Source organism: Porites lutea, chromosome 3 (assembly GCF_958299795.1).
Source record: "Porites lutea chromosome 3, jaPorLute2.1, whole genome shotgun sequence".
NCBI lineage: Eukaryota > Metazoa > Cnidaria > Anthozoa > Scleractinia > Poritidae > Porites > Porites lutea.
Window position 1 is genome coordinate 39,483,985 of NC_133203.1, and position 19,817 is coordinate 39,503,801.

At 38.0% G+C, this 19,817-nt stretch overlaps 1 protein-coding gene across 1 annotated transcript in view; it reads left to right on the forward strand.

Annotated features, from left to right (window-relative positions):
• LOC140929989 (uncharacterized) overlaps window positions 1-19,817 on the forward strand; it is a 150,033-nt gene that overhangs the window by 92,848 nt on the left and 37,368 nt on the right. The window contains exons 8-9 of the mRNA XM_073379659.1: window positions 8,967-10,220; window positions 13,597-13,618. Coding sequence (XP_073235760.1) covers window positions 8,967-10,220; window positions 13,597-13,618 — 1,276 coding nt within the window. The remainder of the gene's footprint in view (window positions 1-8,966; window positions 10,221-13,596; window positions 13,619-19,817) is intronic.

Below are 19,817 nucleotides of genomic sequence, written 5' to 3' on the forward strand. Positions count from 1 at the left end.
GGCTAGTTTCCTGTCTTTGAAATTCAACTCTGAGAGGCTTGTGTTAACTTGGTAACCTCTCTGTAGCAGATGCGCTTTGAAATTTGTAATTTATGTATGAATATTATTTGGGAAGACTTTGTTCTGAGAAGTCGGGGGGCCTCCCCTTTAATGATCCCTTTTTTAACTCCTTGCAGGTGACAGGAGCTAAAATGGGTATACTGAAATGTCTCAGTTGGTTTAAAATGAGTACGCACATCTTTCGCACATCTTTCGCCTTTGTAGATGTAGGTGTCCAGGAATGTTGTTTCCTCATCGGAAATTTCAGCCGTAAACTTGATCGTAGGGTGATGATTGTTTGCTTGTTCAATGAAATGTTCTATTCTGTCTCTGTTTGTAGTCCATAGTGAGAAGATGTCGTCTATGTAACGTTTCCAAACGAGCGGTTTAAAAAGGCTTGGGCTAAGGATTTCCGTCTCTACCGTCTCCTTGTACTTGTCCCACGTTTGTTTCCTTTTCGACATGTTGCATGAAGAAATGTGGCACGGGCGATTGACTGAAGTGAGAGAAAGCGCACGAGGAACGCTTCGTTGCGCTCGAGGAATTCTGGTATATGGCGTTGCTGGGCTAGAGACTTTTTTTTTTCAAAATTAGATCACTGTTTGTAAATTTTCATAAAACAAAAAAATTGTGTAACCAAATAAAATAAAAATTACAAAATAAATCAAAATAGAAAGTAAGAAGAAATATTTAAAGTTAAAAAAGGAACAATGAAAAAAAATAAGATGAAAATTATTAAAAGAAAAGAAATTTTTAATAAATATAAAATAAATAAAAGAAAAGAAATAATAATAAAAAAGATAGAAATAATCAAAAGAAAACAAATTAAAAAGAAAAAATAAAGGAAAATAGAATGGAAAGTGTCAAAATTTCACCAAAAAAGTGCAAAATTGCTATGGCGTTAGTGGGCCACCATACTCCTGTTAACCTACAACTTTCACAGAAATTTCAGTTGCCCGATCAGGCAACTAGGATCCTAGACTTACTTGCGGGGATAAGATTTTTAGTTGCCCCGGGCAAGTGGGCAGCCGTTAATGTAGAGCCCTGGTTCAAGGTTTTATATGATCGCTGGTATTGCATTACCCTGTGGTTTACAGGCCACCCAAGTTTGACTGTATTTTTTGCACACTCATCGTACATTAGTGCATGATTATGTTATTATTTTGTATAAGAAACTATTTAACAATTATTCCTCGAGCCCGAGTGGGATCTGACGCAATAGCGCATGAGACCGAAGCAGCGTGCAAAGAAAGTCGTGTCCGATAGCCCGGGGCTAGTGGATTTTACTATTGGGCTAGTGATTTTTGTTCTTCACTTGCCCGACGGGAAAGTGTTTGTTTTTGGGAAATTCAAATTACAGAAGGATTGTAATCAATCCTGCTAATCAAAAAGGGTTTTGGGGCTAGTTGAAATGAGTTGTGGGCTAGAACATGCTAACTACAGCTTGCCCAAATGGCCGGCTGTAAAACTGCCTTTCTTTGCACCCTGCCGAAGGCCGAATGGGCTATTGACTCTGAGGCCATGAGGGCGAGAGGAATAATTGTTTTAGTAAAATCCAACTAGTTGGTCAAAAATATAGAGAATAAAAAAAATTAGCTAGTTAAAGCTAGACTGTAATCCTTTTTTGCTGCCAAAAATCCCGCGCTTTTTGCTACTAGTGGGCTATAACATATAGCCTAGTAGTAGCTCAACCAGTCAGAATGCAGCATTGATAATAGACCAGTTGTTGGATTTTACTAAATATGTGTATGTAGGCTTTATTGATTAAATTTGTCAAAGTAATTCAATCCAATTTAAGTGTAACTAAATGCATAAAAAGGTATCACTCTTTCTTGTGTAACGAAATATTATAGTTTCCCTACATGTAACTGAACCCTTTGACCACTGGCTATTCTGAAGATAAAGTGCTTAGGACACTGGCAGTTTTGAAAAAAAGCATTTTTTCAAGGAAAAAAAGACAGCGTACAAAGTTTTTGAATAGCGGAGGGGTCCAACAATGAGTGTCATAGACTTTCCTTCCCAAGCTAAGCAACAACAATTAGCTCTTATGATTGGATCTTTTTCCACTGGGTTACTGAAAACATTTTATGCAGGGTGTCCAGTTCCTATTTTTTCCTATTTTTTCCTATTTTTTGAGCCTATTCCTATTTTCTCCTATTTTTTAACTAAAACCTCCTATTTTCCTATTTTTTAGCTGGTGACGCCAAAATTTGTAACAAAATCGAAAATGGAATTATAGTTGTATGTGTTTTTGAGTGAGATTTATCATAAAGCTAGTAGTATTTTGACTTTGATGTTCTAATATTAGCAAAAGTAATGGTTACATTATTTTGTTCTTTCCATGACCTCTATTGCCTATTAGAGTTCTGTTAACAACTTTGTTATATTGTTGCTTTTTGTATAATTTGCTAGTGCACCTACATGTATGTCGTGTTACAGTTCTCATGACTATTGAATAATATTCTGCATAGCTTACTGAAATTGCATTTCAGTATGTACATGTTCTTGCTCGCTTTTATGTTTATCTTTGAAACTGAAAACAGGATCAAGTTGTCCTCTCACAACACAGGCAGATAAATCTTCCAATCAGCTTCTTGTTTAAAAAATCAATCACTAGCTGATTCTGGAAGCTACATGAAAAAAAAAAAACAGACTAAAGTTTAGTTTACAGCAATAGTTCCCTTGGTGAACCCTTTTTAACGGCTATACCTAAGCAACTGACGAAGGATCCAATATTTTGGTTGCAAAACTGGCCTTGCATTCATAGCTAAGCAGAGTGTTATGTTCTTCTTAAAACTTAACGATGACACTCTTACAATCTGTTACCACAATCAGTGTCATGTTGCATACACCGCGGAAAGCCTAGTTCCGTACTTAAAATTATGCGGTCTTTTGAGTCAAACAAACGTGTTCTCAACCAGCAACCGATTGCAGATTAATGGAAGGAAAGCTTTCCATACGACTTTTAAGTCCCAGTTCGATATCTTTCAATGAGAACGCAATTGTAAGAGATTTCTATCCTAAGAAATTTTACTCTTCGAAGCTTAGAACCACGCTCGACCTGTTGTCAAGTATATCATCAGTTCTGATCACATATACTGAGCCAATAAACTAAACGTATATGATCATTTTCACCCCTTTTTACTTGCGAAAGTTGATCTAAATCCTGCGAACGTAGAAGGTGAGGACTCGTAGCCTTTCTTATAACCCCGATGGGGTGCAGGGAGTCTGTCTTTGTCGACAAAATTACTATTGATTTTCCTATTTTTCTCCTATTTTTTAATACAAAGTTTCCTATTTTTCCTATTTTCTCAATCTTGAGTTTCCTATTTTCCTATTTTTTTGAGCAACCCTGCCGCTGGACATCCTGTTTATGTAACATTTTACGTACTCAAGTGTGGTCAAGTTAATTGCTTGTTCAACTCCTATTTTCAGTTCTGCTCTGATAATAGACTCAGGTCATTCTCAAGTAATAAACTAGTAAATTAGTAAAACAACTGTTCAAGGAAAGTTTTTCAAACAGAATATTTCCTTATTTATGGAATAACTTATCCAAAAGCCTGTCCTAGGCTAAGAACTGAAGACCTGAGCCTGTCTTACTTCAAAAACATTGCAGAGATTTTTATAGCAAATTATAAGATAGGCTCTGTGTATGGTGTTCGCTTACATCCCAAAGTTCGACTGAATCAGGATACTTTTTACATCATTATGAATTAACGCTCCAACCAATTGTTATGAAATTACAACACTAGTATAATATTGTAATGTTTACTAAACCTTAGTGGCATTTATGGAGGTAGAAATGACATGATTGCAAAATTATAACATAAATTCACTTGTGTTGACCTCTCAAACGTTACATTAACCACGCCGAAATATAAAATGTGGTGCTCCAAGCAACTTATAGCCAAACTTTGTCTGGTTTTTTACCCAGTATGACTTGCACATGAAACAAACACTTGTTTTCCATTTTTTCCAGCAGTTTACAAAAATTTTAGACATGTTATCAGCATGAAAAATGATAACTTACCATTGTCCAAGATGGCGAACACAAAAACGAATGCTTGCTTCAAAATCCTTTGTGCTGGATACTCTTTACCTGTTGCAAGAAAATGTTTTTTCAAGATGCACAATAACCAAAGAATATTTTTGTATAAGCACCGTACAAAATGAGTGTTTTTTACTCTGCCTGAATGGCATGTCCAAGGCAGCCATCCCAAGAAGTAATACAGTGCACTCACAGTGCACTGGGCTCGGTGTGTTAGTGCACCAAAGTGCAATGTTATTAGTATTTCAGTGCATTAGTGCACCGAATACTAATAACAAGTGCACCTGGTGCACTTTAAAATACTGTTAACAGTGCACTGTTTCGATGCATTAGTGCCCAGGTTTCAATGATGTGGTTTATCGACTGCTCTGTTACATGTAAAAGTGTACAATTGGAAATGTTGATGAAAATAACACTTAATTTAGGAATGCTTTTTTGAAACCAAACTCAGTGATACCGGTGCAGCCTGAAACATCTAATATGGGGAGTGTTTTGCAGATTCTCAAAACTCCCACGATTTGGTTATCATTTATTCTGGATTCACAAACATTGAGCTCAAGAAAATTTATGAATGTTGCCGTGACGTTAAAATTCAGCTGTTAGTTCTAGTTTTCACTGAGTTTTGCAATGTTCAGAATTCGCAAACTTCTCCAGTGGTTTCTCCTGTTATGGTTATTGACATATTCCCAAGATATGCTGTAACAGTTTTCACTAAATCAAGTAATTTGATGTCTGCTGTGTGAACCCAGGTAACTCTTCTCACTACATTCTTCAGCTGTGTGAAGGTAAGACATTCATGCAATCAAATTGACTCCAAATTTTCACTGGGAGCCTTTCTCAGAATCGACAGAGCTTCAGAAATCCTGTTCCACTTTTTTGGAAATGAGAGAGATGGTTCTTCAAATGAGATGAAACGAAATAAAACTAAAAATGCATAAAATAACGTCTTCGGGAAGCTGATTTTAATCAGAAACAACATTGTCCAAAATTTAAAAACAAAACACGATGTGACTAACATTCTAGTGACTGCAGAGAATAAGTGCACTAGTGTATTGAATTTGGTGCACCTGTGCACCCAATTTGGTGCACTAGTGCATCGCGGTGCACAGTGCACCAAAACAGTGCACTTGGCCTATGTAGTGCTTTTGGGAAGCAACACTGTACACATAGCGGATAAATGGCTTTGATCCTGATTACCCACATGTTACTTGGGCATAATATCATAGTGCAGTTTTCAGTCATGATTAACAGTTAAGATTGTGTTACTTTTTCTGATAATTTCTTTTTCTTTCTTATTATTCAATTAAGTGGAATAGCTTGTAAGGTTCTTCTGTTCCCTACTAGTCCTTCCCCACTGCTATCTTGTGTCTGGTTTTTAAAATTGTGTACAGTGAAAATGGATTAAATCTTAAGCCACAAGATTTTCCAAGCCAGACATGTGCTTTAAGTATGGGATGCAAAGCTTGTCACCAGCCTTTCTTGATCCTTTAATGTTTTAATCAATATGATCCTAGAACAGTTAAAACTATACTACAATTGGCGGCAAAATTGTTGAGACATTGTACTCAAATAGGGTAACTTTCGAGAACAAAAGAATCTGCACCCCTCCCCTGTCCCCTCCAGTCAAAGTTGGGGTGTTTGTTGTTTTCTATAGGTAGCTCGAACATCAGTACAACATTGCACGGAGGGGATGGGGGAGGAAAGCTATATTTCCTCCTCTTGAAGTTAATAAAACATAAAAGAGCCCAGTTTTGGATGTCTCAACTCATTTTGTCACCAATTGTCTGAATCGAAATCTACGCACTAGTTGAGATTACTATATTCACCGGGTCGTTTTTCAGAAGACAGATAAGATACCCATATAATCGCTTTGCTGTGTTTTTCGAGGGAAAATTAGTTTTGCCAATCTTTGTACTCGGTAGTGTTTTCAAGTAATTACGCAGCATGCCCAAGTACCAAATGATTGATTTTCCTCTGGTAACTAAGTGTGATCGTTAGGAATCAATGGCAGACAAGTTATTGTATTTGAATATGTCCCTAGTAAGTTCGAAGTGTTTATTCGAAGTTTGGCTATTTGATAAGGGTGGAATGGACGATAGTGGGATGGACGATAAAATAGCCATGATTGCTATGCCCAGGAGAATTTTCAGGGAAAATGTTCCAACTTCTAATGCACAGCAAAGCTGCATAGCATCACTAAATGTGTGCAGTAGATTCGTTGCCCATATACCCATAAGGATCTTTGAAGAATGTACTTTACAGTAGAGACTATGAGGTCAGGAGGAGACTGGCCAGGAGTAACTACAAGCAACCAACTTTGTTCTTAAAAGATAATCTGATTATTTTATTTTATATTCATCATGGTTACTCGTGAAATTCCTCCTAAAGAGCAATTTTAGCCATTATAACTTCTTTAATACCTAGAAATCTATTAAGTTTTCTATTTTTTTCACTTTGTTCTTTGTTTTGATTCGTTTTGATAAAGGAGAGAATAAGAAATCATGCGCGACGTGCCACATCGCACAATGTCAAGGCACGGTTAAGCGTGACGCGAAATGTCACACACTGCAAATAACGAAATTGCCTTATTCTAATTGTTGTAAAATAGGTATGATGAAGTCAAACATAGAAAATAAAAAGCCACCAGGGGTCTTACATCCCAGCATAAAGAAATGAATTCAATTAATTTTCTTAAGGACATATGCCACTTTTGCGATTCAGACAATAGGCGACAAAATTGTTAAGACAATGTACTCAAATAGGGTAACTTCGGAGAACAAAGGAATCTGCACCCCTCCCTTGTTCTCCTCCAGTTAAAGTTGGGGTGTTTGTTGTGGGTAGCTAGAACATGAGCACAGCATTGCACAGAGGGAATGGGGGAGGAAAGCTATATTTCCTCCTTTTAAAGTAAATAAAACGTAAAAAAGCCCAGTTTTGGGCGAAGTGTCTCAACTCATTTTGTCGTCGATTGTAGCGTCTAGGAGTTAATGTTTAAAAATATGTGCATGTACACTAGAGATGAAATTTTTGCCAAAACAATGAAAAATTCAACTTGCTTTTGACAATTGTTTTGACATAAATGTGAGGGAACTTGATGTTAATTTTAAAAAAAATGATGCATGAATAAAGATATGAATAAAACAAATAAAAATCAAATAAAAATGTGGGGAAGATGTTGCTTAGATGATCATAAATTAAAAGCCTTCTTGAAAAGATAGTTTTAAACTAAACATTTAAATTCATGTAAGACTTCCACAGCGTCTTGGTTTATTTTCTAAGGTAACTGGTTTTGTACACGTAGTCGGTTCAGGTGGTTCTTAACTTATAGGCCATAGTAATGAGACAATTACTATCAGAAGATTTAAGATTCAGAGCTCGGCAGGGGTTTTACTATGCATCGACAACTGGCAAAACCAGTCGGCTACTTTGCTTGCAGAAGTTGGCTTCTTTCCACTCCCCCTTGTAGTTAAAGCTGAGAATGAAGTATTAAAAGAATGATTCTGACAAAACTAAAAAAGATACTTTTTACCGTTATTTAAACTCATTATTGATCAGCATCGAAAATAAAAAACTTTATAAAAATATGACTATATCTTTCTTTTACTAAATTTAGTGCCTGGAACACTGAAAATTGCATTTTATGGCATCCAAAGATATAAAAATATTGTGGGGGAGTCTGCCCGTACACTTCCCTCAAAAAAGGAGGGGGGCTGACAGCCCTTTTTTTGATTCGGTCAGTTACTCTATTAAGGTGGCCCGCACCTATTTATATGCACGTCGGTTATGTTTTTGAATCGTGTTTTTCGTCAAGAAAGATTTAACCAATTTCTATGATTTTTGGCATCCTTAGTAAAGAATGGTCGAACATATTACTTATTTTCTTTTAGGTATAAAAACGTTTCAGATATTGGCATATGTTTAAAACCCCATTTTTACAAAAAATTATTTGCTGAAGTTAGAAACAAATCTGGCTTAGGGTTTCAAAATTATTGACGTTTCTTGTAAAAATGCGGTTTTAAACATATGCCGATATCTCACACATTTTTATACCTACAAGAAAATAAATAACAGTTTTTTAAAGTTTTTTTATTTACTTGCAATGTATAGGTCGATATAGGGGATTTGAAAGATTACTTTACCCTGGAGTTGGGGGAAATGAGGGAGGTGTGGTTTACAACAACCTTGCACCAAAGGGAAAAACCGGGGACTTTGTAGAATGAAATGAGGTTGATTGGATACATAGACCACTTGTCCAGAAGATCGCGGGCTTATCTCTCTCCTTGTGGTGGACCACTTCTATTAAGGAAACACTTTATTGTACATTGAAGAATAGATAGTTTATTTTGGATTCTTTTCTATATTTATCTCCTGGCATTGCCTCTGTAATTTTTTTTTACTTATAATAGTTTAATGAGTAAGTTATTATTTGGTGAGTTATTCATAAGGTAATAATGTTTTTTTATGTTGTGTCGAAAAGGGATAAAGAAGAAGCTCTACTGCATGTCTTTACAGTGCAAGAAGTGTGACAAGTGTTTTAGTACAGGAGTACAGCTAAAACATCATGAAAGAGTTCACACTGAAGAAAAGCCTCATGAATGTAAACAGTGTGGCAAGTGTTTTAGTGAAGTGGGACTACTAAGGAGGCATGAAAGAGTTCACACTGGGGAAAAGCCTTATGAATGTAAACAGTGTGGCAAGTGTTTTAGTGTAGTAGGAAACCTAAGGAGGCATGAAAGAGTTCACACTGGGGAAAAGCCTTATGACTGTAAACAGTGTGGCAAGTGTTTTAGTCAGGTTGGACACCTAAAGCGTCATGAAAGAGTTCACACTGGGAAAAAGCCTTATGAATGTAAACAGTGTGGCAAGTGTTTTAGTGAAGCGGGACTACTAAGGAGGCATGAAAGAGTTCACACTGGGGAAAAGCCTTATGAATGTAAACAGTGTGGCAAGTGCTTTAGTGTAGTAGGAACCCTAAGGAGGCATGAAAGAGTTCACACTGGGAAAAAGCCTTATGAATGTAAACAGTGTGGCAAGTGTTTTAGTGAAGTGGGACTACTAAGGAGGCATGAAAGAGTTCACACTGGGGAAAAGCCTTATGAATGTAAACAGTGTGGCATGTGTTTTAGTATAGCAGTAAACCTAAGGACTCATGAAAGAGTCCACACTGGGGAAAAGCCTTATGACTGTAAACAGTGTGGCAAGTGTTTTAGTCAGGTAGGACACCTAAAGCGTCATGAAAGAGTTCACACTGGGGAAAAGCCTTATGAATGTAAACAGTGTGGCAAGTGTTTTAGTCAAGCAGGACACCTAAGGAGTCATGAAAGAGTTCACACTGGGAAAAAGCCTTATGAATGTAAACAGTGTGGCAAGTGTTTTAGTGAAGCGGGACTACTAAGGAGGCATGAAAGAGTTCACACTGGGAAAAAGCCTTATGAATGTAAACAGTGTGGCATGTGTTTTAGTATAGCAGTAAGCCTAAGGACTCATGAAAGAGTCCACACTGGGGAAAAGCCTTATGAATGTAAACAGTGTGGCAAGTGTTTTAGTGTAGTTGGAACCCTAAGGAGTCATGAAAGAGTTCACACTGGGGAAAAGCCTTATGAATGTAAACAGTGTGGCAAGTGCTTTAGTGTAGTAGGAACCCTAAGGAGGCATGAAAGAGTTCACACTGGGGAAAAGCCTTATGAATGTAAACAGTGTGGCAAGTGTTTTAGTGAAGCGGGACTACTAAGGAGGCATGAAAGAGTTCACACTGGGGAAAAGCCTTATGAATGTAAACAGTGTGGCATGTGTTTTAGTATAGCAGTAAACCTAAGGACTCATGAAAGAGTTCACACTGGGGAAAAGCCTTATGAATGTAAACAGTGTGGCAAGTGTTTTAGTCAGGTAGGACACCTAAAGCGTCATGAAAGAGTTCATAGTGGGGAAAAGCCTTATGAATGTAAACAGTGTGGCAAGTGTTTTAGTGTAGTAGGAACCCTAAGGAGGCATGAAAGAGTTCACACTGGGAAAAAGCCGTATGAATGTAAACAGTGTGGCAAGTGTTTTAGTGAAGCGGGACTACTAAGGAGGCATGAAAGAGTTCATAGTGGGGAAAAGCCTTATGAATGTAAACAGTGTGGCAAGTGTTTTAGTGTAGTAGGAACCCTAAGGAGTCATGAAAGAGTTCACACTGGGGAAAAGCCTTATGAATGTAAACAGTGTGGCAAGTGCTTTAGTGTAGTAGGATCCCTAAGGAGGCATGAAAGAGTTCACACTGGGGAAAAGCCTTATGAATGTAAACAGTGTGGCAAGCGTTTTAGCCAAGCAAGAAAACTAAGGAGTCATGAAAGAATTCACACCAGGGAAAAGCCGTGTTTTAGCCGCTCACAGAACCTTAAAGGTCACAAGAAAGTCCACAGTAGAAAGCAGTCGGATAAACTTAATAGTAACGAAAGTTTTTCTAAAGGTTTGCCTTGCGAGGGTAATGTGAGGTTAAGAATTACAAATGCCTTACCTACACAGAGACAGAGAGAGACTGGAGACAATAGGATAGAAGACCAGCGAACAGACGTTATTGAGGAACACTGCAGCTGTTGGATTTGTCAAGAGGAGATGAGTAGTGAAGCTCTTCTTCTTCAACATTATGAAAATCATATGAGATATATAACTGAAGATGGTTCGTAAAGAGGGCTTTAGGCCTTGGGTTACCCTTTGCAGGGTGCAAAGAGAGTCATTTTTAAAGCTTGCCATTCGGGCAAGCTGAAGTTAGCATACACTAGCCCAAACGTCATTTCAGCTAGCCCCAAAACATTTTGATGAGCAGAATTTATTCAAAGTTCCTCTGTAATTTGAATTCCTCAAAAAAGTTAAGAGCAAAATTAACTAGCCCGATAGCAAAATCCACTAACCCTGGGTTATCGGACACTACTTTCTTTGCACGCTGCCTTTTGTTAAGTTTGTTTTTGTAAAGTTTTCTATTTTGAATGCAAGCACGGCTACCGTTTGTTACCTGTGGTCAGTGGGCTTTGTTAAAATTTAATTGTGTTTCCGTTAGACGACTTTATAAAAGAAGTAGACATTGCGATTTTTGACGGTGGACACCAATTCTTAGGCATTCCTGTTGTACTTGTAATTTTAATTGTACAGTCTCCGGTTGTTTAAACGTTGGATGCTACCCATGAGATAGATCACTTTTCATCGGAAAAGTATAACATGGAAATAACCCAATAATTAGTTTATTGTGATATTCCCTGGCAAGGGGTTTATCCAATGAGTTTAAGCAACTAGGGCCCAGTCATTAACATAGATTTGTAACTCTCCAGTTTTATCGACCAGAGGATTGCCAGTCAATCACCTTTCCTAACGAGTGAGAAATATTGAATTTACATGAAATCAAGTCTGTGCGCGCAATATAAGCTTTGCTTTTTCCAAAGAGTTGTGGTTTCTTACACTTGCTTTATGATCTCCGAAGTAGGAGCCCTTTTTCTAATTTTTCGTCAAATGTGATAAACCTTTTAACACGTCAAAAGACTGGTAGTTGCTGTCAAGTATGGCTTAGACCTACACAAAGTTTTATTTGACACTCGTGAACCTTTTGTTTTGTGTTAGGTTACTTGACTTACGTGTACTCAGCCTGAGAATTCAATTAGGAATTTGTCGTTTGTTTTTTCATGAATTATGAATACTTATGCATAAGTGGATTGGATGACAATTGAATAGCCTGCAGTGCGGGCGTTTTCTTCGGGCGCGCGAATTTTTTTTCCTCGTTGAAACTCCCGAAGAGAGGAGGAAATGGAGCGAGTCAAAGGGAGCGGGGAGGGGGCAGAGAGAGAGGAGAGAAGAAGAAGAAGAGTATTTTTCTCCCCTCCTCCCTTTCCTTCTTTAGCCCTCGCACCTACCCAAAGAGGTACTATTTCTACTCTTTCCGATCTCCCTCTGTCATAAAATCAAAGATGGCGGTTACAACAATATTTTTTAAATTTAAATTTTAAATTTTATTATTTTACATTTGCCACACATAATAAATATTACAGAAAGAAAATGAAAAAAAAAAAAAAGATTGCACAATTTATAGGGCAGTGAAAGCTACAAAAAGAGAGTTCAAAATTAAATGTAATATTAAGTGACTTACTTTAGTAATAGATAGAGTGGAGAGGAAGCTCAATAGAAGCCAAATAGCTTGTAGAAAATTTGGGCTCCTCATACTTAATTATGATTTCATGTAAGCTGCCATATCATGGTCAGGCGAGTTTTATTTATAGCTCTCTCGATGAGGTATTTTTTTAGTGAAGTCTTGAAACTAGAGTAACTTGTGAGTTCCGTAAGATTATGGGGAAGGGAGTTCCATAGTTTAGGTCCTAGATGGAGGATTGTGAACTGTTTAGTAATAAGGTCGGTAGTTATTAGCATTTCGAGTATTATATGCGTGTACTTAGCAATTAGTAACAAAGGTGGTGTTAAACGAATGAGGAAGGATGTTATTATGATATGAGTACATAAAACACGCAACAAAGAACGCATTCATGTTAAAAATGTCAAGGATTGTAGGAGTCCGAGTGCAGTATGGGTTAGATATTCAGCTCCACAAATGATTCAGACGATGCGTTTCTGTAGGTAGAGAATCCTATTCAAATTGGATGGATATGTTGAACACCATGCAATGTTACAGTAGTTAAGATACGGGTAAACCAATGTATAGTATAAGGATAACAAAGATTTAGAAGAAAGAAAGAAACGAGCTTTGCTTATGATTCCTATAGCCTTTGATACTTTGTTAGCAACATGAGTTATATGATATTTCCAAGAAAGATGCTGATCTAATAAAACACCAAGAAACTTTGTCACTTCAACCTGTTTCACAGCAATATTATCTAGCGTAATAGTATCGCTAACAGTAACCGGTTTTTGCCTGGGTCGAAAAAGAATGTAGTTTGTTTTGGCGACATTGGTCGATAATTTGTTTACTTTAAGCCATTTAGATATTGTTGATAATTCACAATTCATGACATGAATGAGCTGGTTAGGACCTTTATCAGAATAATAAAGGCTAGAATCGTCCGCAAATAAAAAAGTCTTTAACAGATTAGATGCGTTAGAGAGGTCATTAATATAAATAAACAAAAGTGGTCCTAAAATTGATCCTTGGGGAATACCACATACAATTAGTTCCGGTTGAGAACATGCTAAAGTAAACTGAACAAGCTGCTTCCTGTTTGTCAAATAGCTAGAGACCCGATTAAAAGAATGCCCTCCAATACCGTAGTGATCGAGCTTATTGAGCAAAATATGATCATCAATAGTGTCAAAAGCTTTCGACTCTCTATTATTCATGGCAGAAACAATATTATTAACCAACTGAAAAAGAACGTGAACAAGGTTTCGCCCACGCAAAATACGCCTGCACTGCAGGGTAATAATTGAAAGAAACAGTTCTCTTTGGAAAATCACATGGTCTGAAATAAGAAAACAAAACATCCAAGCAAGAACTAAAAAGGTTTATTGATAAGATGAATGGTTTAAGAGACGAGGGCAACGATCAGAGATGACCACGTGATTAGCTTTTTACGCCATGATTTGCGTTACTGGTTTTTCCGATTGCCATTCTGAAAGTGAAGAGGGTGTTTTTCACGTTCATGGAAAAACACTTTTTTACTCACAGATCGTATTACAGCCATTTATTTTGTAAGTCAGCTACTATAAACTGGCAGCACGCTTGGACAAAGCTTTAAAAAACTGATTTTTTGTGACATGTATTCGAGTAATGGTTTTCTTACAATCATACGTGATCATGCCAGGTGTTGGCTTACGGGAAACAGAAATAAAAAGAATATGTCAAATTTCTGGCATAAGAGTGATCGCGGTCGTTTAAGAAATTAGAGTAGCGTCGCTTACGAGAGAGTTTTTGAACAGGAATTCACTACATGTACTAACAAAACGGTTATTTACAAAGTGGCCTCTTACGGGGGTGATTGCTTAGGAGAAGTGGTCGCTATGAGAAAATTGACTGTAGTTTTGAATTCGACCCCCTCAACGTCGAAAATATGGCGGTACTCATGCGCCCTGCTAGGTGGTCAGTCTTACACATGGCAAGCGGAGCAAGAAACACACTCCTAAAATGACTGATTGGTGAAATGATTTGAGCTAATCTCCTACCCAGATCTGGGTTCCTCTCGAGCTTCGCGCAAAATCCCGCGTTCGCCTCGCTTGGCTCGAAATAACCTGATTTTGAAGGCGGAAAATCATTACTATAATAAATTCGCCGCTGTCGAAGAGTTTTGCCGAATTTTCAGTTCTCTGTCCCCGAACGAAAGCGTTATGAAATCCACTACTGCTTGTCTTGCAGCTCTGCAGATTTCTGCAGCGAAAATTTCTCCAAAAAATTGATCGCGAGCGACTGGGGACGATGAAGCTAACACTAGTCCCGGGACTAGTGGCAATGATTGAAAAGTCGCTAACGCAACCGACTCACGTGGATAAAGATCAGCGGGAGATAACAGCAAACCTTATCCCCCTACTGCGTCAAACAGTCTTCGAGGGTCTGATATAACACTTTCCGACCGAAAGGCAAATATTCGTTACACTCAGAAAAGCATTCTCTTACTTGATCGCTTGAACATTTCGTTTCCTCCTCAACCATCTGAATCAAATTTAACATGGGCCAAGGTTTTTGCTTGTCTTAAGCCTGCGTAGCAGGCGCTTGGAAGTAGTAGGCGCAAGAAAGAAAGTGCGCGCGAGAGGGAGACACTGTCTCCCTCTCGTGCGCCCGTTCTTTTCTTGCGCTACTAAACTTTTAAGCGCCTGCTATGCAGGCTAGCTCGTCTTCGTAGCGTTTAACGTGACGCGTCACTTGCATTTAGCACTTGTCAACACTTGTTAATCACAAATGAAAAAAAAAACATGGTCAACACTTGTTAATCACAAATGAAAAAAAAAACATGAAAAGAAGTGCCAAATTTTGATTTTTACTGTTGGAAGGAAAAATGAAAAAGCGTATGAAATTAGCGCAGAGACTAAAAGAAAAAGGACCAAATTTCGATTTAACTGTGCGGCATGCAAAGTAAAAAAGGGGTAACTAATTTCGATATTTAATCGATGACCGGAAAATCAAAATTACACACGCTGTTTTTTGTTGAACTTGATAAAAGGTATCTTTTTCAACCTTAGTGATGGTACAAAATTTATAAAAAGGCGTGATTATTTTATTAGCTAACAGTCAAATACAGGGCCGAATACTTCGAAAATCGTCAACAAATTGAGGTCACATTTATTAGAAAACAAGAAATGCCGGAAATTTTCATTCATTGTTCGGTAATCCTAGGGCAACTTGAGTCTACTCGAAATAAAAGGGGCTTCAGTATTATTTTCCCGATATTTTTACATTTATAATGGTAATTGAACTGATTGGTTTGAAATTATACGCGGGATTTTAAAATCGGACGAGCCATTTTGAAATCGCCGAGTTCAGTCAGTACCAATATTTATTTGATTAAGTAGAAAAAGAAAAGCGGAAATTTTGTATTCGAAACAGAAATGATGCAATATAGAGCGAAAATGGTGCGATTTAAGAAAGAAAAGACGCAATTTGGAAGAGATGTGATTTAGAGCGAAGAAATGGCATCATTCGCAGGCTTACTGACTGCGAAACGAAATGGAACGAAACGAAATGAAAGTCTGTAGATTGTGAAATGAAAATCTGTTAATTGCGAAATGACAAGAAGACAGGGTGTTGAAACGCTCATACAGTCCCCTTTTCCCTTCCCTTTCAACTGCCGGCCACGCAGGCTAAAACTAGAATACCTCTTTTCCCGTTCCTCCGAATCCCTCTTTCCCTTAAGACATCTGCTATGCAGGCCACTTAGCCTGCAGTGCAGGCGTATTTTGGGTGAGTGAAACCTTGTTCAAGTTCGTACTATTGTTGTGGCCGCCATCTTTGATTTTGTGACAGTGGAAGATTGGGCAGAGTAGAAATAGTAACCCTTACGTCTTCGAGAAGTTTCAACATGGCGCGTTCGCGAGCAAATGGCGCGCTCAAAGAAAACGCCCGCACTGCAGGCTACAGGCCACTTTACACCAAAGGACAACAAGCGTTAAAGCTGAGAACACATCTGACTGACTACGGATGCAGTACGGGATGAGGCCGTAAGAGAAGAGGGGACCTATAGCGAACAAAAGGATGTACAAACATTAGCATTTAATAGGTTGAACGCAAAGGGAAACTACATAAGAAAGTGAGCAAGACGCAAAGAATGTAGATCGAATAACTTTATTTCATTATGCAAAAGGAGCCAACACAATGAAAACATAATAATAATTAACGGAACTGGGGTCTTGGGCCAGATGCGGAAGTTGAGCAGTCTCACCGAGCGTAGGGCTGAAACCTACCGCGGTTCGCGTAATGGCCAGCAGCATCAGAAACAGGTCAAGGGGGCGGACGGACATGGTACGGACTGTACAACAATGCGCACGCAAGCTCTTGTCAACTTTAGCCAAATGACTGCAAAACCTTCCCATAATCACGGTCGGAGAAAAGGGTCAGAAAATACGCCGACCGACCTAGTATTAATTTTTTTTTTTTAGGGGGGAGGGTGGTTGTCAGACGCAATTTTCCAAATACAGTCGAAGCAACCACTTACGATATTGAGTTTTGGTATGCGACCGCATGGTTATTGGTAAAACAATAGGTGGTTATTTTGTTACTTACACGCTTAGAAGACTGACTTGACAAGATCTTCAAAAACACATTAATAATCCGCCCTCCCTAAAAATATGTTAAATGAGTGTCTTTATAAAAAATTAGTTAGGCTAACTTTCCTCTATGGTAGAGTGCAGTTTCATACAGTGGGTAATTCACTTACCGTAGCGGTCGCTTACGAGAGCTTTTCATTACAAAGTTTAAGCCACAGTTCAAACGGAGTTTCACAAATGTGGTCGCTGGTCGCTTTAATACGAGTTTCGAGCTAGTGCTCGCAGGGCGTCTGGAAAAGCGGGAAACTGGGATCCGGAATAGAAACCATAATGGGAAGACAAACCTATATAAAAACAGGGACAATATTTATCTTAATTTTCTTTTGGGTGTAGTTCTTGTTAAGTATTGACGAAAAAATAAGTAAAAAGAAAAGGAAATGGGAACCGCAACCGGAATAAAAAGGAGAATACAAACAGTGTATAGAAATATGAAAAGAAAAAGATATAAACATGATTTAAATAAAAAGTCAGAGAAATGATAAAAGAAACAAAAAACACTCTTGAAATGTGAATCTAATTAACCTTTCGTTATCTCTAGCCTGTGGCACATTGCGTTTTCCTGTCAAACATAATGCAATCGGTTGAATAAGGCCCAGGGGTAGATGAAGTGCTGGCTGGGATGGGGATGGGGGGAGGAGGTGTTAATACCCGTTTTTTTTTAACTTCCCAATTTAGCAAAGAACTATATATCTATGTAGCAAACCTGCAGTTTATGGCAGCCCAATAAACACCTCTGGAGGGTGTCTCGTTTACACATAGTCTGACAAATAATAGTAATGTCTTATATAACCTCCTTCCCGTGAGGAACATAGAGGATATTTCACGGTGGCACGAAGATATGAACTTCATTTTCGAGTGGCAAAACAATATTTTACTCACACGCTGCGCTCGTTCGTAAAATATTGTTTTGCCACTCGAAAATAAAATTCATATCTTCAAGCCGCCGTCGTGTAATGTTCTTTTTATTATATAGACAAAAAGACATCGATAAAATAATAGATTTTTATTCGCCAAAAAGTAATTGTGGCGGCTCAAATTTACAGTGCAGCAATATAAGACATTGTTTACAATAATCTTGCGAAATAACACTGAGCTGAATAGGGCTCGACAATGAGAAAAATATAAGCAAAGCTTTGAAAAATGTGTAAGTAAAATTCAAAAGACGCAAGACGCCTACAAATTTCGAAGGGAAATTACCGAAATTACGTCATCGATAAACTCACGTGTGAGATTATGGAAAATAAACCACTCGGGTCCCGGATGTAGTTTTTATGAATTTTACGAGTGGTATATTTTCCAGTATAACACTCGTGTCTATATAATAAAAAATAAAAAATAATAAATAGATACAACAACTGCAACACCAGTGAAAATGCTACTGAGATATTGAATTCGGGTCCTTTCAAACTATTTCTCGTTAATTCCAAATTGTCCAGTCATTTAAAGGGAAATTAAGCTGGAGCTGAAGAGAGAGGACCGGGTCCGACCTCAGACAGACACAATAAAATTTAGCGCCTTGCCGTTCACGTTCTCAAGAGAGCTTACTTGTAGTTGTGCATAGACGGTGAAAAAATTGACAGAAATTGCGATGCACACGCAAAGCTGTTGCTTTACTTATTAAACTCGCTGCTTTTTTTACCTCCTCGTCACTGTAATTTCTTTAGGTCCCTAGAGAGCCATATAAAGATTCGGGGGGGAGGGACATGATCCCAGGTTACCTTTCTTATTTTTCGTATAAATTGAATTAGAATTCAGGTTTAAATTAACTGCAAAAACAGTGGACGAAGATCCTGCTAGTTGTAAACGTTGGATCTCTAGAAAAGAGATCTAATCAGCCAAAATATAAAGAACCAAAGACGAGAAGTCCAAAGACTACTGCAAAGCTGAGGTTTACAGATGTTCACTTTTGCGCAGTTTACATAAAATTCGCTCGTTAGATTTTCCTATAAACTTGCACACGGCTTACTATAACTAGTAATAGAGTACCGAAGTGTGACGTCATAGAAAATGAAATTTGTGAAATTATGGGATTTGTTAAGATATTCCGAAAGAACAACGTCCAAGACGCCTACTCGCCAAAAATTAGCAATTTGGAGCAGATTGTCTCTGAGATATTAACCCAGTTATGCTCCGATGACTCCATACAAATCCTTCTAAATCTTACCTGGTTCCTAATCTTATGAACCAAGGCAAATTTAGAAGGATTTGTATGGAGTCGTCACAGCATAACTGGGCTAATATCTCAGAGACAATTTGCCCCTAATTGCTAGTTTTTGGCGAGTAGGTGTCTTGGACGTTGTTCTTTCAGAATATCATAACAAATCCCATAATTTCACAAATTTCATTTTTATGACGTCATCACTTTGGTACTCTATAGTTGACACTACAGCTGCCCCCGTTCTGTATATTGTCGGTCAATAGTATTCTTGATCGTTGTGTAGCTCTTTGAAATATACCGATTCATAACAGACTGGATTCATAATGAAGATTTTCACACATATTCCATACAATAGGTGAGATAAATACAGGAAACGCAAGGTTCCATGCACAGTTTCAGCTCGACAAGAGAGAATGAGCTCGATTTACACACCTTTGATTTAATTAGAGGTTGAATTTTTCCCTATTTCTCTTTCACTTTTTACATTCAGTTCATTTTATTTGCCGGAAAGTAAGCCTTAGACATTAAAAGGACGTTTGATCGATTTACGCTCGCGCATTCTAGTCTTATTTGAAACTTTATAACGGAAGGACATCTGTGAGCAGAGAATAAGACGAATAAGTCAGCACAGAATTTGATTGTCGGCGAATTTCTTTAATCGTCCATCGTTCTGCTAGTGATAAGCTAGCCGTTGTTCACTCGTCTTGCTTATTTGGGGCTGAGCCTATTTCGGTCAAAGAGAGAGAAACAGGGCCACCCAACGACTGTTTTCTGTGAAACATCTGTTCGGAGAAGAAAATATTGCCTAGAATTTTCTGTTACTTGAGGACGGCTAAAAATTTCTAG